Source organism: Cyprinus carpio, chromosome A22, assembly GCF_018340385.1.
Source record: "Cyprinus carpio isolate SPL01 chromosome A22, ASM1834038v1, whole genome shotgun sequence".
Classification (NCBI taxonomy): domain Eukaryota; kingdom Metazoa; phylum Chordata; class Actinopteri; order Cypriniformes; family Cyprinidae; genus Cyprinus; species Cyprinus carpio.
In genome coordinates, this window is record NC_056593.1 from 15,254,852 (window position 1) to 15,277,469 (window position 22,618).

The 22,618-nt window shown below is 38.7% G+C and overlaps 2 protein-coding genes across 3 annotated transcripts in view; one reads left to right on the top strand and one right to left on the bottom strand.

Moving 5' to 3' along the window:
* Nucleotides 1-403: 403 nt before the first annotated feature.
* LOC109066232 (brain-specific angiogenesis inhibitor 1-associated protein 2-like protein 2) lies at nt 404-14,083 on the top strand. Its single transcript, XM_042712024.1, has 14 exons — nt 404-833; nt 1,300-1,375; nt 2,803-2,889; nt 4,303-4,364; nt 4,489-4,560; nt 4,641-4,730; nt 5,261-5,392; nt 5,513-5,617; nt 7,324-7,405; nt 7,511-7,718; nt 7,811-7,873; nt 7,941-8,340; nt 8,737-8,783; nt 13,422-14,083. The coding sequence occupies exons 1-14, from the start codon at nt 726-728 to the stop codon at nt 13,495-13,497; spliced, it is 1,608 nt and encodes a 535-aa protein (XP_042567958.1). The 5' UTR covers nt 404-725; the 3' UTR covers nt 13,498-14,083.
* A 378-nt stretch (nt 14,084-14,461) lies between these two features.
* LOC109100551 (parvalbumin-7-like) overlaps nt 14,462-22,618 on the bottom strand; it is a 30,225-nt gene continuing 22,068 nt past the window's right edge. The window contains exons 1-5 of one of the 2 annotated variants that reach the window (XM_042712023.1): nt 21,076-21,230; nt 17,827-17,895; nt 16,580-16,712; nt 15,075-15,184; nt 14,462-14,930 (exon numbers count right to left, since the gene is read on the bottom strand). In XM_042712023.1, coding sequence (XP_042567957.1) covers nt 14,905-14,930; nt 15,075-15,184; nt 16,580-16,712; nt 17,827-17,887 — 330 coding nt within the window. In that variant the 5' untranslated portion in view covers nt 17,888-17,895; nt 21,076-21,230 and the 3' untranslated portion in view covers nt 14,462-14,904. Of the gene's footprint in view, nt 14,931-15,074; nt 15,185-16,579; nt 16,713-17,826; nt 17,896-21,075; nt 21,231-22,618 lie in introns of those variants that run through there. The other variant, XM_019113984.2, reaches the window with a different exon arrangement.

Genomic DNA, 22,618 nt, shown 5'->3' on the forward strand with positions numbered 1-22,618 from the left:
ATTGCCTACACTGTATCTACTGTATTCTTTTTATTATTATATAACTTTATTTAGTGTTATTATTATTTCATATACTATTATTTTTAAAACTCTTTATACTTTACAATTGCAAGTGTCTTGGAGATTTATTTGTCAAAATGTGAGAAGATTTTTTTTCTTTATTACTTTATATCAATTAAAGGTTAACACTCAACACTTATACTTCTTTACAAATAAGTACATTGAGGAGTACCTTATTTTTTTTTCACTTCATGCATTTATTTAATATTTTATGCAAAAATATAGCAATAGAAATTTCAAGTCACGTTGATGCATGAAAATTAGCAGTAATTAGTTGTTTTCCATGAGCCTGATTGTGGTTGAGTGTCTCATTAGGTGTAACCAGCTAAAGTGTCACTACAACTCTTCTCAGTTAAAGTGTGTCTCCTGCCCGCTTGTCAGACGGCCGCCCTTCTTCACGTTCTGTCATGGGACAGGTAAATAATTCAAAACGTCAGGCCGTATCAGATGTGGACTCCTCGCTCTCTCTCTTGTACTCACCCTTTCTCGTCCTATAATAGGCATTAACAGAGACCTGAAAAACCCATTACAGACATAAAGAGAGTGTGTCATCACACACAGCGTAACTACAGTGTGAAAACTTTCACCATCACAGGTACGTAAAGCAGTATCTTCAGTGTTTTTTCTTTTAATGTTTTGTTAATGTTCTCTGAAGTTGGTTTTACATGTCCGTTGTAGTTTTGTGTAGCGTTGAGTGTGTATTTTCCAACAGAAACAGAATGTCTGGTGCGAACAGTGACCTTCTTCATAGATCAACCTTGAGTGTTTATAATGTGAGTCTTCTGATACTCTCATTTAAGCTGAGATCAAAGGAGAACGCTCATTAATTATTGATGTAATTACATGGCTCTCTGGAATACTTGATTCTGATTGGTCAGTCGTGACATTCTGCAGGCAAACGTTTTTACATAAAAAAGCACTAAACTGTATAATTGTTTGTTGTCCCAGGCAACTGATTTCAAAGATATCTAAACTAGTTGTGTCTTTCTATCACTCTGCAGTCTTTTGTCATGCAGTAAAATTGATTTGAGCAAAAGAAAAAAAAAAAGAAAAAAAAAAGTCAAATTTTAATTTTCCATGTCTGGTAATTAATTTATTTGGCAAATCATGTAAGGAACATGTGCAGACAGCCAATGATTATTTCAAAATAAACCCCTTTATTTGTTATCTTAAAGTATATATTTATGATGCTCCAGCATTATTATTGACAGCATAATGGTGTTGTTTTGGGTTATTCAGAACCTCATGGATCAGTTTAATCCTGGCTTGCAAAAGCTGGTTACTTTAGGAAACAGCTACATCAAGGCTTTTCAAGGTGAGCATAATGTTTGTGTGTGTTTTCAAACACAAAGAATCCTGAAAGTGTATTGAACTTTTTGAATTGATTGTATTGAAGTTTTGTTTTTCATTTTGTTCTGTTTTTTTTAAACTTTTTGTTTCGCTAAAACTTGTTTTGTTTTGTTCTGTTTTTTCTTAAAAAAGTTTTTTTTTTTAAATAAACATTCGTTTTTCATTGTTAATGTTTGTTTTATTTGTATTATTTTTATTATTTATATATATATATATATATATATATATATATATATATATATATATATATATATATATATATATATAAATTTGCTTTTGTTTTGCGTTTTCTCTAGTTAATTTATATTTTCAAATATACATATAAAATATAATGCCAACTCTGCTGGAAAAAAGAGAGAGAAAAAAAAGCCTTGCGTAAACCAGCCTATAATACTTTGTTGGTCTTCTTTTTTTTGGACATAGGTAATAAAATACCAACCCTTCTGGGAGAAAAGAAAAAAAAATCAGCTTAAATAAAAAATTTGCTTAAAGGGATACTCCATCCCAAAATGAAAATTTTGTCATTAATCACTTACCCCCATGTCGTTCCAAACCCGTAAAAGCTTTGTTCGTCTTCGGAACACAATTTAAGATATTTTGGATGAAAACCGGTGGGGTTGTGACTGTCCCATTGACTGCCAAGTAAATTACACTGTCAAGGTCCATAAAAGTAAATTCTGAGCAGTACACAGATGGCGTATGCTCTTCTGTGTCAGCCGCGCTGCGCCGATGCGCTGTTTGCTTTCAAACCGAAGCGTAAATACATGTAAAAAACCGTATCCTTGTGGCGCGGCTGATACAGAGGAGCGTAAGCCGCTTGCGTAGTAGTCAGATTTGTCAAAATTGCGCTATGCTGATTTGGAGAGACACAGAGGAGAGGAATTGTAGAATAAAGTCATTATTTTTGTTTTCTTCGTGTACAAAAAGTATTCTCGACGCTTCATAATGTTACAGTTGAATCACTGATGGCAGGTGAACTATTCTGACGATGCTTTTCATACTTTCCTGGATCTTGACACTGTTATTTATTTGGCAGTCTATGGGACAGTCACAAGCCTCCCGTTTTCATCCAAAATATCTTAAATTGTGTTCAGAAGATGAACAAAGCTTTTACAGGTTTGGAACGACATGGGGGTAAGTGATCAATGACAAAATACTAATTTTGTGGTGGAGTAATCCTTTAAATAAGCCTACGGTAGTTATCTAGTCTCCTAGCCTGATTTGTTTTCTTAGGCTGGTCTGTTTTTTGAAGGTTTTAGAGGGGACTTGGCAGCTGGTCAAGCTAAAGAAAAGAAAACCAGCAAAACACCAAAGTCTGGTTTTAGCTGTTATTAGAAAATGCTGAAAAAATGCCTAAATTCATGATATTTTGTGTATGTGTGTGTATCAAAGCTTTGGCTCTGACAAGCGAGGCATACTTCAGCGCTCTTGCTAAGATGGGCGAGCAAGCTCTCAACACGTTATCATCCAGATCACTTGGTAAGACTCAAAATGTTTGTTTTTGCATCTCAAATCCAATGCCAGTTGGGCAGATTGTGCAGCAAGATGTCCACTGAGTTTTTATCTATACTTTCTGGCTGTATCAGAGCTTGTTTGTACTTCATACAATAGATGTTTCTGCAAACGGTGTCCAGTGGCAGATGCCTCCTCTGTCATAAAACACAAGATTTGGCTCAGTGAAACCTTTGGCTCACTGCCCATGTAATGAGTTTTTGTTCCAGTCATACGCACAGAACACCGTGGCAGTGATGAACAGCAGAACAAAGGTTTTAGAGGCTTAACGATGGAATGAATTAAACAAGGGTCTTTATCTTTTGAAAGATCACTACAGGTATATAAACCTGCATGTAATGGGAAAAGACAGGTGTGTGTGTGTGTGTGTGTGTGTGTGTGTGTGTGTGTGTGTGTGTGTGTGTGTGTGTGTGTGTGTGTGTGTGTGTGTGTGTGTGTGTGTGTGTTAGAGATCGGGTGTCCATGTGAGCATTGAGACTTAAATTATTGATGCATGGTGTCATTCTTTTACCCTTTTAAATTAATTAATTCACCTCAGCACATTACACTCATCATTACGATGCACATATAATAATGTTAATAAAAGATGAAAACATACTGGTTTTTTTGTTTGTTTGTTTTTTGGGACAAGCTACATGATAAATGTTAGGACTTTTCTTTTTAAAACTTTCCAAAATTTCCAGAATTAGTTATAGCTAATTATAGATATTTTAATTATAATAAATCTTAACTATAATTGACAAATATGCATAATTATAAGAATTATTAGTTAATTAATTTACAAGACTTATTACCAGTTCAACTGAAACACTGTGATATTTAAACTTTTTTTTTTTTTTTTTTTTTTAGTAAAATTTATTAATAATGAAACTTCTGTCATAATTTCCTCACCCTCATGTTGTTCCAAACCTGTATGACGTTCTTTATTCTGAGGAACACACAAGAAGATATTTTTGAGAAATGTTTCATACACTGGAAACAAATGTTGTCCATACATTAAAAGTCAATCATTTTTGGACCCCATTGACATTCATTGTATGGATAAAAAACAATTAAAACATTCTTCAAAATATCTTATTTTGTGTTTTTCAGCAGAAAGAAAGTCATACAGGTTTGGAACAACAAAAAGGTGAGCAAATGATGACTTTTAATTTTTGGTGAACTATCCCTTTAATGGTAGATGATCATTAAATTCAGTTGCTTATTTCTGGTCTCTTAGTTCGTTACGGTTCGACTGCATTAACTGACACAACCACAAATGCTGGAGATCGATCCCCATGATATTAACACAGTTTACAAAAACCCACTCTTCCATTTCTGCACTTATTAAATATGTATTCACGATCATTTATTTAATTAATGTATTTGTTGTTTCCCCAGGTGACGTGTTGATTCAGATATCAGAGACCCAGCGGAAGCTCACTGCTGAAGTGGAGGGTGTGGTAAATAAATAGTTTTTCTGTCTTTTCAATCGTAACGGTTTTTCTGGTAAGTAAACAGTTTTTTCTTCAAGTCTCTCCGTCTGATTGGATTCATAAACTGTCTTCATTGCTGATCTTCTTCCAGTTCCACTGGTTTCACATAGAGGTTCTGCAGGCCATGGACAAGAATGTGAAGCTGGACGAGGAATACATCGAAGTGAGTATGGAACCATGTGTTATGTATTGAGACGTGTGCATATATGTGCATGAGCTGATATATTGTCTGTATATGTGTAGGGCAGCCGCAGAGTTTATGAATTGGAAGTGAGAAATCAGGCTGCAGCACTGGAGCGACAGCTGAGACGTGGTGTGTTCAGAGACTCACTTGTAAGTATGCATGCATATTTGTGGGTTGATGTTATTTTGGTTTATAGATAAGAACCTAAGTCATCAGTTTTATGTTCCCTTTGTCTAAAAAGTTTTCCCCAAGTATTGCACTTAACAGTAATTGAATGTCATCAGATGTGTTCGCTCTGACATGGATTACGTCAATGAAGGTCACCGTGTCGTTGTATTGTTAGTTGCGAACTCAACTGTAGCTTCATCTTTATCAAAAGGCGGATCACGTAATCTTTACTGGACATTTCAGGTTTAAACATAACTATATTTTCCGTGTTGTGTACGAAAGGGTTGCTCACACCTACAGATTGTTATGACAAAATGATCGCAAGTCATTGATTTTCAGTGACAGTTGACAATTTGAAGCAACACAGGCAAAAACTACCTTTGGCAACATAACAAAGTCGACTTCAACTTTTTCTGCAATGTGGCAACTGCCACTGTGAGTGAAGACAGTGAAGCTCACTAGGTTTTGGAACAGAGCCTGTGTCTCAGTGCATGTGTTTGTGTGTATGCAGGAGGGCAGTGAGTACATGCAGTACCTGAGGCAGAGCCAGCATGAAATTCTCAAAGAGGAAGAAAGGAGATATCGTTTCCTTGCTGAAAAACATTGTGGACTTACACAGTCACTACTATACCTTATCAACAAGGTACAGCTGCTTTCCACTGGAGTTCGTTAGCCAGTGTGCACTCAGTCATATAGATCCTCTTTCCAGTTCCATCCAAACCTTATCGGCTCACTGCACAACCATCTTTCCGTGTGTTGACAGACGGGAGTATCTCTCCAGCTGAGAGCAGATGGTTGGAAAGAAAAAGTCAGTGAGAGCAGAAGTTCCAGACCTCGAACACCCACTCCATCAGATCAAGAAGCTCAGGTGACACTGGAATGATGGGAATGAAGAGTAACTGCTCATCTATCCATGCACTTTTAGGCTAACTGCCGAGCCCAAACATTTCCACAATCACATAATGGAACAGATGGGTAGCTTTGTGTGGCGTACAGAATCCAAAATTAACTTTTTATTACATCTGTCAATTGAGGGTGAATTTACAAGCCATGAAATTGTGTTTTGCATCATTTCAAGTCGTGAAATGTCATTTGTAATACACGACTTGTTTTTGCTGGAGGTAGAGCACTTTTTTTACATATAACTAGGAGACAAACATTTTGTTTATTTGGAATAATGGTCTTTGATAAATCGTTTACAACACGACATGCATTAAGAAAGTAAAAAAAAAAAATACAAAAGTTTGGTTTGTGGCTAACATACAAGTGTGTTTTTATATACTATATATATATATATATATATATATATATATATATATATATATATATATATATATATATATATATATATATATATATATATATATATATATATATATAATTTTTGGGGGGTGTTGTTAGTAACCCTTGTTAATAACCCTGCTGAAAGAAATACAGCTAAAACCAACCTAAGCTGTATTGACCACTTCCTTAGCTGACCAACCAGCCACAGTACTTCCAGCTTAAACCAGCTAAGACCAGCCAACCACTTGTTGAGTGTTGTTTGGAAGCCTGCTAACATAAGATTTAGAAACCCCTAACAATCTCATCTGAGTCTGACATTAGCATATTGCTAAGCTACCATCTCAATACTTCAACAAACCCTACCAGTCTCAGCTGTTTCTAGATTCTTACATTACCACATTGCTAAGCTAACGTCCCAGTACTTCAAACTTATTATAATAGTGTCTGTCATTAGCATGTTGCTAAGCTAACATCTCCATAGATATGTATAGGTCAGTGGTCTCCAACCCTGCTCCTGGAGAGCTACCGTCCTACAGATTTCAGCTCCAACCCCAATCAAACACACCTGAACCAGTTAATAAAGGTGTTCAGGGCTACTTGATAATTACAGACAGGTGTGTTGGAGCAGGGTTGGAACTGAAGTCTGCAGGACGGTAGCTCTCGAGGAGCAGGGTTGGAGATCCCTGGTTTAGGTAGATGCCACATTCGACCGCTCCAGACATGTCAATGTGTTGTCACTCACAGTAAAAATAAACGAGTTGCCACAACATTGCGCAGCCTCTGGTTGTAAAAACGCCTGAATTTGAACTTTCACAGGTGTTGGTTTGTGTTTTTAAATATATATTAACTCAATATTACAGGTTTTTAAACCATACTATCTTTTAAATGTTAAGTTAGCTAACGGCTTTGTCTTGTTATATTGTGCTAGTCTAGCAAAATCATTTTCGGAAGTCTATTGCAGATATAGATATTCATACATGCATATGTAGGGTTGCAGACACACAGGCAACTTGCTCTTGAGTGTTCATGGACCGGTTTTGACCATTCCAGTATGGCGGACGGCTTACTTTTAGCGGCCCATAGAAACAGCCATCTACCTATACATATCTATGAACATCTCAGTAGTTAAACTCTAATAATTTCAACTGATTCTAAAAGTCTGATAAGGGTCTAATAGTAACAACTAAATATTTACTCTGAAAAAACAATTTTAGTCATATTTCACACTTTTGTGTGTTGTTTAGAAGCATGGTAACCTTAAATTCTGGTCTGTCTTGATGTTTCTTGCAGTTGAAGAGCTCTCTGGGCTCTCTGCTGCAGACTGGAGACCGAGAAATGGACCGTGAGCCTCTGGGCAGAGTGCCCTCTAGAGGTCTGGAGACTACTCTAACTTTGTCTATAAAAGTTCACAAAGTCAGTGTGTGATTTACCCTAATGTCCGGTTAAGAATGACTTCTTTGTCTAAAACTCTTCTCAGCCCCGTCTCCTCTCCCAAGTCGTTCCCGCTCCAGCTCTGTGGGCGAATCTTTGGGTCTAGGTGGCGGCCGCTCAATGAGGACCATTGTGTCCCATCCCGCTTCATCCAATCCAGTCCTGCTGCCATTTGCCCGTGGTGACATGGTAACTGTGCTTATACCAGAACCACGCAATGGTTGGCTGTACGGACGCCATGACTCAAGCCTCCGGTGAGAGCATTTACTGTCAGTATCATGGCTAAAGGTGCAGTCACACTTACCATTGCTTTTTTTTTTGTTGTTTTTTGTTTGTTTCTTTTTAGTCAAGGCTGGTTTCCTGCTGCCTATGTGGCATCTACTGAAGACTTTCTACCTTTGGGCTCAAGGTAAAGTTGAGTATATGAGTATTTAAATGTATATAATTTGATGTAAACATATTGACGTTTTCACTAGCACGTCGCACCGAAGCCACAGCATGAACAACCTCCTGGAGCCAACCAGCCAATCAGAATATTCAGACACCCAGTGCTACAGTGACATCCATTCCCCAGTGGTACCTATGCGTCGCGCATCGGCTGATCTTCGCCCAATCTCTCCCCTCCCTGAAAAGAAGGCGGAGTCTAACAACGAGGTCAAGACCAGCCAGAAAACCTACAATGAGATTCCGCCTCCAGCCGCACCGCTTCGCCGTGGATCAGCTGATATTCGACCAATATCTCCCCTCCCTGACAGGAGGGCAGAGTCTCATTTTGAGAGCAAAGTAGAGCACAAAAATTATAATGAACTCCCGCCTCCGGCTCCGCCCTTTCCAAACTCTCCTCTCCCTGAGCGAAAGACCGAATCAACCTCTGGGGTAAGTGTTGAATCTATGCTGTAGTTTTCCATCAGAAGCTGAATTTGTATGAGATTTCTTTCATTGTAAGGTTAAAATGTCCGCAAAATTTGAAATTCATGATGATGTTAAACATTTGATGTGTTTAAAACTAGCTACTTTGCTAGGCTGATTTTATGTTAGGTAATAGTTTATCTATAGCTCTCAGAACTAAAACATTTGAAAAAGGCATCAGACACCAAATTTAATAATTTTCAGTGAATGTGCTATATGTTGATTTGCAAAAGAATTTGCTGATTCGTTCAGATTCAGTTTCTTGTCGAGGTTCTCATTCGACTTTATATTGGATGAGGTTATGTCTCAGATGTATTTTGTGTGAATGTGAGCATTACAATAAAATCTGTTCAATGTTTGCAGAGGCCAACCACTCATGGACAACCACCAGAGCACCCGCTTTTTCCCAGGTATTACACACCATGAGTCTTTTATTTTTTATTTTTAAAAGAAACTGAGGAAACGGAACAGAAACAGAAACTAAGAAATTTGTGAAATTAGTTCCCTATCGATACTTCACTCGCACTGCGTCTGCTAAGATGCTGTGGAAAAACTCCTTTTGGTTCATGCACTAAAATAAAAACGAACCAATGGCTCGGCAGTGGAGCTGCATGAGCCTATGGCGACGAAGCCCACCAGAGCCCGCCAATATGGGTGTGGCCATCTGGCTATATAAGCAGGCATGTTGCTACAGGATTCTCAGATTTCTTCTTCATCAGCGACAATGATGATCTTCACTGAGACTACGAGACTTGAAGCTTCGCATACAGTCGTGGCCAAAAGTTTTGAGAATTACATAAATATTAGTTTTCAAAAAGTTTGCTGCTAAACTGCTTTTAGATCTTTGTTTCAGTTGTTTCTGTGATGTACTGAAATATAATTACAAACACTTCATACATTTCAAAGGCTTTTATCGACAATTACATGACATTTATGCAAAGAGTCAGTATTAGCAGTGTTGGCCCTTCTTTTCCAGGACCTCTGCAATTCGACTGGGCATGCTCTCAATCAACTTCTGGGCCAAATCCTGACTGATAGCAACCCATTCTTTCATAATAACTTCTTGGAGTTTGTCAGAATTAGTGGGTTTTTGTTTGTCCACCCGCCTCTTGAGGATTGACCACAAGTTCTCAATGGGATTAAGATCTGGGGAGTTTCCAGGCCATGGACCCCAAAATTTAAACATTCTGGTCCCCGAGCCACTTAGTTATCACTTTTGTCTTATGGCACGGTGCTCCATCGTGCTGGAAAATGCATTGTTCTTCACCAAACTGTTGTTGGGGTGGTTGGAAGAAGTTGCTGTTGGAGGGTGTGGTAGGTACCATTCTTTATTCATGGCTGTGATTTTGGGCAGAATTGTGAGTGAGCCCACTCCCTTGGATGAGAAGCAACCCCACACATGAATGGTGTCAGGATGCTTTACTGTTGGCATGACACAGGACTGATGGTAGCGCTCACCTTTTCTTCTCCGGACAAGCCTTTTTCCAGATGCCCCAAACAATCGGAAAGGGGCTTCATCGGAGAATATGACTTTGCCCCAGTCCTCAGCAGTCCATTCACTATACTTTCTGCAGAAGATCAATCTGTCCCTGATGTTTTTTTTTTGGAGAGAAGTGGCTTCTTTGCTGCCCTTCTTGACACCAGGCCATCTTCCAAAAGTCTTCGCCTCACTGTGCGTGCAGATGCGCTCACACCTGCCTGCTGCCATTCCTGAGCAAGCTCTGCACTGGTGGCACTCCGATCCCGCAGCTGAATCCTTTTTAGGAGACGATCCTGGCGCTTGCTGGACTTTCTTGGATGCCCTGAAGCCTTCTTTACAAGAATTGAACCTTTTTCCTTGAAGTTCTTGATGAACCTATAAATTGTTGATTTAGGTGCAATCTTAGTAGCCACAATATCCTTGCCTGTGAAGCCATTTTTATGCAATGCAATGATGGCTGCATGCGTTTCTTTGCAGGTCACCATGGTTAACAATGGAAGAACAATGATTTCAAGCATCACCCTCCTTTTAACATGTAAAGTCTGCCATTCTAACCCAATCAGCCTGACATAATGATCTCCAGCCTTGTGCTCATCAACATTCTCACCTGAGTTAACAAGAAGATTACTGAAATGATCTCAGCAGGTCCTTTAACGACAGCAATGAAATGCAGTGGAAAGGTTTTTTTGGGATTAAGTTAATTTTCATGTCAAAGAAGGACTATGCAATTCATCTGATCACTCTTCATAACATTCTGGAGTATATGCAAATTGCTATTATAAAAACTTAAGCAGCAACTTTTCCAATTTCCAATATTTATGTAATTCTCAAAACTTTTGGCCACGACTGTAGAAATGCCTCGCAGCGGATAAAGAACCCTCTGCTTGGCTGCTCTCACCACCTCTTGCAGCCGCCTTCAATGCCCGCAGCAGCGCCGGTCTTCCAGATCCCCTGCCACCTCGTTTCTGTCGCTCATGGAGGGCTCCCCTGCATGCCGCTGACGGTCACAACAAGTGCATCTCAGGCCTAGGGAAATCCCACGCTGATGATCCGCTCAAGAGACGGAATGTCCTCATTTCGAAGATATGGGTCTCTCCTCTCTGTGCTCACGGGTAGCTTTCTTTTCAGGAAGCGACCTCGCCCCTCGCACCCTCCCGTTTTCTTCCTCCCAGGGGCTTGCGAGGAAAAAACAGCGGGGCAGAGGACTTTGGCACACGGAGATGAGCGAGCTCACGCCAGCCACCCCACACCCCCCACCCACGCCCCCTGCCCCCATGTGCCTCACGTGCTCTCAGCACAGAGAGGCTTCCCCCGTCCTCTTCTCCCAGGCAGACCAGCATCCCTCAACGACTGCGAGGGACCAGGTCTTATTTGGTGGGAGTGCGTGTGACGAACTCACTAAGTCGTGGCTCGCCCCCTACTCAGCCAGCCTTCGCCCTCAAGGCAGGCAACAGCGCTGAAGAGAAGGGGTACAACAAGATGCCTCCCCTGGATAAGTCTGTGGCCGCGCATCTCTGCCCACCCATGGCTATTGACTGGAAGGCAAAGGTCACCCACCCATACAAACTGTGCAGAATGACTTCAGCCCTCATCGGACGGGCCTATGTGTCTGCTGGACAAGCAGCCTCGGTGCTTCATTCTATGGTGGACCTACAGGTCTATCAGAACAAACTCCTCCAGAACATGGATGAGTTCGGCCCAGACCTCTCAGCTTTCAAAGAGCTGCGTAGCGCGACTGACCTGGCTTAACGCACCACCAAGACCGCAGCCGAGGTGATAGGCAAGTCCATGGTCAGTCTAGTGGTGTTAGAACGCCACCTTTGGCTGATGCTGACAGAGATCAAGGATGCGGATAAGGTCCCCTTCCTGGACTCCCCAGTCTTCCCCTCTGGCCTTTTTGGATCTGAGGTTGAGGGATTCGCCGAGTACTTCACTGCTGCAAAGAAATTGTCCCAGGCCATGCAAACCCTTCCCACGTGCTCCAGCTTTACGGCTGCTTCTAGTCGCCCCAAGTCAGTGCTGACTCAGCAGGCCATGAAGCCTGCACCTCCTGCTGCCCATGTGGCTCCCAATCCTGAGCCTCGCCATCGCTCCTGCTCTGCCAGACACTACCCATTTCTGGAGCATCAGGGACCTCAGACAAACAGAACGATTTGTTTGAATCTCTCAAGCTAAAGCACCGTCCACAAGATGCCTCTACACCCTTAAATGGTTGGCCTTCTCTGCCTGGTGCACGTCCCACGGCGAAGACCCAGCTTCCTGTGACATATCACTGATATTGTCCTTCCTGCAAGAGCTGTTGGACAAGGACCGTTCCCCTTCCATGCTCATGGTCTATGTAGCAGCCATAGCAGCGTGTCACGCTTCTTTAGCCGGCCAGTCTGTGGGCAGGAACAACCTGGTTGTTCGCTTCTCAAAGGTTTCTAGGAGGCTTAACCGACTCACAGATACCCACAGTCCCTACATGCAATCTGTCCAAGGTGCTGAAGGCTCTAAAGAGCACCCCCCCCCCCCCCCCCCCGAGCCGCTACAATCAATTGATCTTCGTTCCCTGACATTAAAAACCATTCTGCTATAGGCATTAGCATCGGTAAATCGGATGGGAGATCTACAGGTGCTCTCTGTGTTCACCTCTTGCCTAGAATTCGGGCCCAACAACTCTAAGGTCGTCCTGAAACCAGGGCTTGGGTACATACCTAAGGTGCTTTCCACTCCGTTCAGAGCACAGGTGATAACTCTATCAGTGCTTCCTCCCTCGGAGGATGACCAGGAGTTGAATTTACTCTGGCTCGTTAGGGCATTGAGGATCTATATCGAGCGTTCTGCCCCAATCAGGCAGTCGGAACAACTCTTTATATACCTTCCTGTGCTCTTGGACCTCACCAAGTGCAGATGCTGTAGGGGATTTCGTTCCTCTAAGCATAGCATGGCAGGATTGTAGTGGTTCCCCATAGCATCTTAGCAGATGCAGTATGAGTGAAGTATCAATAGGGAACGTAACCTCAGTTCCCTGAGATACAGGAACGAATACTGTGTAACTAGCCATGCTATGCAGCTGCACAACTCAGTGGATGCTTCAGTCGAAGTAACCTGAGAATCCTATGGCGGCATGCCCGCTTATATAGCAGCTCTGCTGCTGAGACATTGGTTCTTTTTAATTTACTGCACGAAACAATGGCATTGTAGTTACACTGCGTTATTAAAAAGGCTTCAGTCATCGGAGAAAAAGGAGTTTTCCCATAGCGTCTTGGCAGACACCGTACTCGTTCCTGTATCTCAGGGAACCGAGGTTAAGTTTGTAACCTTGTATGTTTTATGACATATATAAATAAATAATAATAATTAATACTTATTAAACTATGCATATGTATTTCTCCAGTGAAATATGTGTGTATGTTTAGAAATGGCATGCTAGTATTTCAATAAAATACTGATTTAAATAAAATATTGCTGTATTATTGTAAAAAAATTACAGTAATGACTATTTATTTATTTATTTATTTACATTACAATCATTACAATTTGGGGTCAAATGTGCTTAATTGTCTTTTATCTTCCTGTTTTCTAGAGGATCAAATCCTTTTGCTACAGTGAAGCTCCGTCCCACAGTCACCAATGACAAATCAGCCCCACGGATCCACTGACAGTTGTCGCAAAACATTGACTGCACTTTGACCAGTTCAGAGTCTGTACTAAATGTTTCAATTTGTTGATAAGTATACAATGTAAGTCAACTTTAATATTAGAATCAAAAGAGATTTTTAAACTTAATTTAATGGCACTTTTTAAACTAGCTGGGTATTTAATTTGAATGGCTATGTCCATATTCCAAATGGAATTAGGCATACTATAAAAACATCCTCCAAAAAAGACTAATGTTACAGAATAGCTTTATGATTGATGAACACCCAAGAGTTTCCACATTTCCACATCAACACAAGGGAGAGGGTTAAAATTGTCAGAAATATTAAATTGACTAAAATCATCTTAACATAATCGCAAGTCGAAAAACTTTGAAACTTTTAAATTCATAATATTTCAGATTGTGTTGTTTTATGGTGTTAAGTCTGATTACTATATTTGTTTTCATGTGTGCATCTGTCTGAATGTTGTGTATTTGATAGATATAATATGTATAAGTTTTTGTGTTTTTTAATAGGTTTAGCACAAATTTTACTAAAGTTTTTTTTTGTGTTTAAGTGTTTAAGCACAATTATTTATTTATTAGGAAGGAACAAATCATGTTTATTTATTGTGTGATTGTCTAGTTGAGAGTTATTATTTACAGATTTTTTTTAGGGCTGTCAATTCAATGCATTAATTTACTTGGACTAATAGAAAATAAAAATATGCACAAAAACACAATTAAGCATGACCTTTCATTTCTGCATAAATTTCCTAATGCACTGGCGCACTCATTTATGATTTATTTTATTAATAATTTGTAATTTCATGTAATTAACTTAACTGACAGCCCAGGCTGGAAAAGTTGGCCCCAATTTTAGCAAATAATAGTCTTTTAGGTCTTCCTCAATTTTTTTTTAATACTAAAAAAAATATTATATTAACACTGCACTAGATGAGTCAATGAAATAAAAATCACAGTAGTTTTTTCTCAACGCATGGCTTTATTTTATCTTTCTTAAATATTTTTTTTCTCTCATTTCGTCTCATCCATCTCCTCATATATTCATCATGTTCAGTGGCTCTATCACAAGAGAGGAGCGAAAAAGGGAGGGATGACAGATGGAGTGAGATAAGAAGAAGAAAGGAGCATTTTGAGGCATAAACAGAGAAATGTGCCAAAATAAACAAAAATTAAGAGATGGGAAGTTAAAGCAGTACAGGAATCTCTAGGTTTTTATGAGAGACATGTTTAGCTAACTAAAATGTACAGAGTTTATAAAAAAGAAAAGGTAAATAAATAAATGGGGTTAAAGGAGGCAGTTCTGCTCCTGGCTCGTGGCAGGATGTGTAGAGACATACACTATGATTGGCTGTAGGTATTCACAGGAGAGTAGTGGTGTAAAGGGTTGCCAAATATTGACGAGTTACTCGTGCACCAAAGCTTCAAATTCTGAAAAGAAAATTGCAAGCTAATTGTGGATTAGATCATATTTTTTTGTAATTCTAGACAATTTCTTTTCTTTAAAAAAAAACAAGGCACAGTGTTTTATCATTTTTAGGGGTGCTGCTCCTTTAAGAGCGCTAGTTCTCTCACCATCTATGCCAATTTTCCCATCTCCATCCTTGTCAGCAGCAGTGAGGAATGCTTTGGTCTCATTATCAGTGAGATCTCTGCCATCTGCAGAAAAGCCCTTCAGCACAAACCTGTCCAGGAGAAGGGATAAAGCACAATCTGGCAACCTTGGTCACAGCTTAGGCACAACAGTTAAAGGGATAGTTCACCCAAAACTGAAAATTACCCCATGATTTACTCAACCTCAATCATGAAGTACATGAAGTCCAAAAAATTGCACCTATCCATTATTAAATAAGTCCACATTGCTCCGGGGGAGGGGGGGGGGCTTCTGAACTTTTTAAACCTTTATCTCTAGCTTTCGCTAACTGTCTCATGCTCGTTCACAAGATAGTGGCATCCAGTGGGAGATGTTGAACGTAGGCAAACGCGGTGACAAACGCAGAAGTGACGAACGTGGAAGTGCAGAGGAGAGAGCTAAAAACACCAGTTATTATTTAACATAACTCAGATTGAATTTGTCTGAAAGAAGACTATCATATACACCTAGGATGGCTTGTAAATCATGGGTTAATTTTCATTTTTGGGCGAACTATCCCTTTAAGTGACTAAATATGATAATACAATTCGAATACTCTTGAAAACTGTTCTCTTGTGTGAGTTGAACAATGATCCCCACAGAAAAAAAAAAAAGTTTCGACTTTCGGGGTTTAAAATGATATTTCACATAAAAACTAAAATTCTGTAATCATTTACACACCTACAAGTTGTTCCAAATCTGTGTGAGTTTGTTTTTTCAGTTTTTTCTGTTTTTTCACACACACAAATTTTGAAGAATGTTTGTAACCAAACAGTTGCCGGTTGCCATTGACTCCCATAGTTTGGAAAATACTATGAAAGTCAAAGGCTACCATCAACTGTTTGGTAACATTCTTAAAAATATCTGGGTTCAACTGAAAAAAAGAAACTCGTACAGGTTTGGAACAACATGAGGGTGAGTAAATGATTACAGAATTTTAGTTTTTAGTTGAACTATCTCTTTAAGTTTAAATTAAAGGTTAAGACCACCCAAACTGTCCTAATTTGTACCTTGGATTGTCCAGTACTTTAACTAATTTACTTAATTAGATATTAATTAACATTGAAATAGCAATTTTGGAGTTGTATTACAAAATAGGTCTTCCCCGATGGCTCTCTGTAGAATTCTTGTCTTATTCTCAATCTGGCAACCCCGCACTTCCCTGCTGTTGGCCAATGATGGACAGTCATGTACTGATAATGAATAATAGGGAGCAAGGATGCTGCCAGAGGAGATATATAGAGTTATTAAATGCAATGGGGGATGGGTTTTGTCTTGGCTCTTTTCCTTTGATTGAGGCAGGAGGGAGAAATCAATGGAGGAATGATGAGACAGCTGTTCTGAAGGGGGGAAAGACGAGAGGATAAAACAAATTTATGGCTCTTGTGCAAATCATTTAATTCGCAGAGAGTTGGCAAGAATATAAAACCATGCAGCCGCTTCTCACTTTAGCTCCTCTTCCTCGATGAAGCCACTGGCGTCCACGTCCAGAGCTTTGAAGACCAACTTCACGTTTTCAGCAGACAGAGCCTTCAGTCCCACCACGTCAAAAAACTTCTTGTGGTCGAAGCTGTCCACAGCTGTTTAAAAGAAGTACACTTCAGCTGATGACATTGCACCGACCACAGAAAACAAGTTAGTAAAAATGAACAAAAAAGACGTGTACAGTAAGCCATGTGCCTGATTGTGAGGTAAGTTGTGAGGCATTTTGCAGAACACATTTAAATATACACTGAATAGAAAGAATGGCATAAAAATGTAAATGGCATCTTATGAGGCTAGTTATACAGTATACCCAATATTGACCATGTGTAGTCGATAAACATAACATAGCATAATACCAGAAAGAGAACTGTGATTTATATCATATTTATAACATATTTATCCACCTAAATAAATAGTCCCACTAATAAAAGTACAAATTAGACTTTACAGCTCAAATAACAAACATTCTTGTGTGGAAGAATTAATGTAAGTGTTTTAACAAAAATATGAGCTTCACATCTCTTTTTGTTTAATTCTTGTTTTTAAAATAGACTGATCTCATTTTCTGTGGTAATCGACTGCACATCCGCCATTCCTGGAATGTTAATATTCATAAAGACAGTGTAAATATTAACCTATAATTTATAGTAATTATTAAAATAAATAATGTTTTATATAATTATGGTGACTTTAAAATAAGGACCCATTAGTTAACATTAGTTAATGCATTAACTAACAATGAGCATTTGTTACAGTAATCTTTGTTATCAGTTAACATTAATGGCAGCTTTGAATTCAATAATGTATTAGTAAGTATGTTCATTGTTATTTCATGTGAAAAGGATAGTTCACCCCAAAATCATTATTTCTGTCTTCATGAATTTCTTCTGTTATCTTCACAAGATATTTTGAAGAATATTCATTGACTTTCATAGCACATAGTAAAAAAGTAATAATAATAATAATAAAAAAAAAAAAAAACATTTGGAAGTCAATGTCTCATTTCAACTGTTTGGTTAGACACCTTCTTCAAAATATTTTTGTGTTCAACAGAAGAAAGACACTCATTCATGTTTATAACAACATGAGGGTGAATACATTCATTTGTGGGTGAACTATCCCTTTAATTAATATACTGTAGTTAACTAATGTTAAGAAATGGAACATTATTGTAAAGTGATGCCAATTATTATTTACTTCTGAACCCACCTTTGAACTGATCAAGGGCTTTCTTGATATCATCTTCTTTCAAAAGGTTTTTCATGGCCATCTTGACAGCTAAAAGAGCCAGAGAGAGAGAGAGAGAAATATTAGGTGCTAATATATGATATAAACCAAATGGATGCCAAAATATATGTGTGTGTGTGTGTGTGTGTGTGTGCCTACTTAACCATATTTTGGGGACAAATTTGTACCCCAAAAGTGAGGTAAACCTGACAAAATCTCCAAAAACCTGCCTTTGGGGGTGTCCTCATTTGTAAAACTGGTATAAAAATAAAGTCAATGTTTTTTTTTTTAATTGTAAAAATGCCGAACGTTTCTTGAAAGGGGTAGGGTTAGGTGTAGGGTTTGTGTAGGCTGATAGAATATACAGTTTGTACAGTATAAAAACCATTACGCTTATGGAATATGCCCATTTAGATAGCTAAGTAAACGTGTGTGTGTGTGTGTGTGTGTGTGTGTGTGTGTGTGTGTGTCAGTCAACACTACAGGATTTCCCAGCAGGCTTTGAGCAACACAAGGACACAGACATTTCAGTCATTTAGTCTTTTTTCCATTTGCAGTTAAATGCCAGGAAAACTATTATCTAATTCATTACATTCTGTTTTGCAATATATGCATGTGTCATACCTAACACAATACACTTATGCAATAGTAGACTTATGAAATGGGAAGTGGGTTGAGTTTATTTTTATTGCTAGGGCATTTACAGTCATGTCTCTAATCCAGTGCTAATTTTATTGTGTTGTCTTGTTTATCTGTTTATATTAATCATGCCTTTTACCTCTGAGATGGCTAGCCATTCATTTAACCAAAAGTTTTACAACTACGTGCAGGTTTTTTATTTCTACAAACATTTGACCTGATCTGTACATCGGATTTTTGCCATTCTCTAAAACCTGAAACATACTTTTATAAAGTACACAAACACAAACCCTTCTAGCTGTGATTTCAAGCTTGGTTTCATGCGTTGATGCATTATGATGCACCAAAACTCAATTTATAATGCCACGCAGGTGTGTGTTGAAATTGCCACTAGTGTCCACAAGGGGCGCTATAGTATAATTAGCATAACCCGTTTTCTTCTTTGGTGTTCATGCATTTGTGTTCTTGCTATTACAAAACTGTTTGATGAGTTCAGCTTTGGTTGATAAACTTAAATTGCGCTGAAAAATTAAAGAAACTAGTAGTTCGTTTTTGTTTCAAATTTAAGTATTGATACCACAAATGTTGCAGACAAATTTTGATTCTCAAGTTAATTTGATCCTCCTGTCAATATCCAAATGGCAAATGGCAGTTACTATTCCAAAGGTACTGATGTTAAACCAAATCCTCCTGCTGTATCAGCTTACTATTAGATCCATTAGTGCCCAAGCTCAGGCAACTGCTGTAATGAACACTAACCAACAATGAGCTCCGCTGCCAAGAGAACAGATTCGATTGCTCTCATCTCAGCCTTTCATGATTGCAAGAGTTCCTGTCACCCGTAAATAACTTTACAGCATTCATACGTTGCAAAGGTGGCATGCGTAAGGCATGACAGCTGTGTATGTGTTTGTATGTTTGTCTATTTAAGTTGAGGTATGTTTCATCCAAGTGTGTTGGGTTGGGCATAAAGGCCTTCGGAAAAGAATGTGTTTGCCCTCTTGAGAAACTCTATCCTTCTGTAGTTTAGACTATATATGTGTGTGTTTTGGGGGGGAGTGAGATCACAGATTATAAAGTGACATTTGAAGTGTCTTCGTTAAGACACTAAGAGAGATCTGACTGCTTAACCTCATCTAACACTTCACAACTGCAGCAGCCAATCAGAGCGTGGCGTTTAAAACCAGATGTTGAATGTACAAAAGTGTACATTTTCCATTTTCCAAGTAAATTACAAAAACCTTATCCAAAAATTGTTATGCTGAGACCATTAGAAATAACAGAATACTGAAAGAATCCATTAGCTAGCTAATTCTAGTGAAACAAGCGATGATAATTCAAATGTAAAAATATACGGCATGACAGATAAGATGGTGTTTTCTTAATGATTCTTCCTTGAACACTAGGCGTTTACGAGCTTTATGCAAGTATTTATGCAGCTGCCACAGTAACTTTGCCAATGAAAACTACAAATAGATATAAATCACACAGAAAGTTCTAATGCACAATGACTGTCAAAATATCGTTTGACTTTTTGGATTTCAGACATTCTGACAAACAGTCGTCTAAAAAGCCACAAGCTCAGTTTACAGTGTAAAAATAAATATAACCGAGGTACCATTTGAGGTCACACCAGTCTAACCCTCTGGAGAATGCCAGTTCTTTGAGGAACCCACAAGTTCCTGCAAGAATGGTCAATTAAATATACATATAAATATGTGTGTGTGTGTGTATATATATATATATATATATATATATATATATATATATATATGTGTGTATATATATATATATATATATATATATATATATATATAGAGAGAGAGAGAGAGAGAGAGAGAGAGAGAGAGAGAGAGAGAGAGATGGACCCAAAAAAACACCATTAGGATGTTGGAGGAACCTTTAAAAGGGAACCTTTAAAAGGGCCTAGAGGTTCTCAAGGTTCAGATCTGAGGAACTCCAAATAGTCTCTCAAGTATCTTTTAATTTTTACATTGGCTGCTTTTGCGCTCTTTATAGTAAATGTTCCTTATTGGCATCTATGGTTACATAGATATGGTTCATGAAGAACTTTTAACATCCATGGAACCATTCCATTACACCAAAGGGTCTTTATAGTGGAAAAAAAGTTTCTTGTGGATTTTTAAAATGTTCTTCACACTAAGAAAATGATTCTTTTAATTATGGTTTACTGAAATTTTCTTTGGGGAACCAAAAATAGAACCACTTCAAAAACCCACTTTTGGAACCTTTATTTTAGTAAGTGTGGTTATACTGCAAGCCAGGTTATGCAAACAACCCATTACAAAGAAGAAGAAAAAAAAGCTTCTTGACAGGAATGAGAATGGAGATTTCTGCTGAAGAGTTTTCTCTAAAACTTTAGAAAAGATCCCATGCTTAGATAATCCAAGATCTCAGTATGAACTCAAACATATCTCATCAGATTCTTTCAGGACCAAATGATCCAAGTTACGCTATCCACATTATTATTTCATACCTCTTTACTCTCACTTTATGTTAGCAGTTGTTTCATTTATGTAAATTTTTTAGGAAATTCTCAGAGGAAACGATATGCCTAAACTCTAACCTTACCTGTGTGAAGGGAAACCTGGCGGGAAGAGAGACTTGGAGAGAGAGAAAGCCAGAGGTGTGAGATGGGGATCCACCAGGCGTCTTATATACTCTGGCTTACCCTATGTCTATTTCAGGATAGACTGGGTCATAATGCAACACGCAGGAGAATGAAGGATCGAGTGTGTGTGCGAGATCACTTTCTTGGTCGCACTAACGAATCAAATGCTACTATTAATAATCAGGTCCCATTTGACTACTTGTGTGCTTACAGTAAATCTCTGTCTGTTACTCTGTCTTCAGCTTCTAAAGCTCCATTCCAAACCCTAGTGAACTGCCTTGGTGTCTACTGCCTACATCCTGATTCAAATGGAAATAGGTGACTGATTTGAAATGCTCCTCCTGGACAGCAACTCAGCACACCACAGGAGACGCGACTCACAATTGATTCAAATTGACTAGCAGTTCAGTCCATTGAAGCTCAATAGCGATTGCCCACTTATTCAGTGACCTTGGTACTGAAGTGTTTTTCCCATTCATTTTCTTGATAGGCATGTTAAAAATGTTTGTCAAGACTTCTAGAATCTAGATGTTTAACAAAACCAACCAGCTCAACCAGAAATGAAGCACAAAATTACATTAAAAAAATATTACAAAATTGGAAAAATGACAAAAGTATATAAATGAACTAATCCCAATTAGCATTGCATATGGCAAAACTGAATTAAAAAATCACGGCACAATACAGTTGCTGGTCATATAATTAGAATATCATCAAAAAGTGTATTTATTTCACTTATTCCATTCAAAAAGTGAAACTTGTATATTATATTCATTCATTACACACATACTGATATATTTCAAATGTTTATTTATTTTAATTTTGATGATTATAACTGACAACTAAGGAAAATCCCAAATTCAGTATCTCAGAAAATTAGAAAATTACTTAAGACCAATACAAAGAAAGGATTTTTAGAAATCTTGGCCAACTGAAAAGTATGAACATGAAAAGTATGAGCATGTACAGCACTCAATACTTAGTTGGGGCTCCTTTTGCCTGAATTACTGCAGCAATGCGGCGTGGCATGGAGTCGATCAGTCTGTGGCACTGCTGAAGTGTTATGAGAGCCCAGGTTGCTCTAATAGTGGCCTTCAGCTCTTCTGCATTCTTGGATCTGGCATATCGAATCTTCCTCTTCACAATACCCTATAGATTTTCTATGGGGTTAAGGTCAGGCGAGTTTGCTGGCCAATTAAGAACAGGGATACCATGGTCCTTAAACCAGGTACTGGAAGCTTTGGCACTGTGTGCAGGTGCCAAGTCCTGTTGGAAAATGAAATCTGCATCTCCATAAAGTTGGTCAGCAGCAGGAAGCATGAAGTGCTCTAAAACTTCATGGTATACGGCTGCGTTGACCTTGGACCTCAGAAAACACAGTGGACCAACACCAGCAGATGACATGGCACCCCAAACCATCACTGACCGTGGAAACTTTACACTGGACCTCAAGCAACGTGGATTGTGTTCCTGTCCTCTCTTCCTCCAGACTCTGGGACCCTG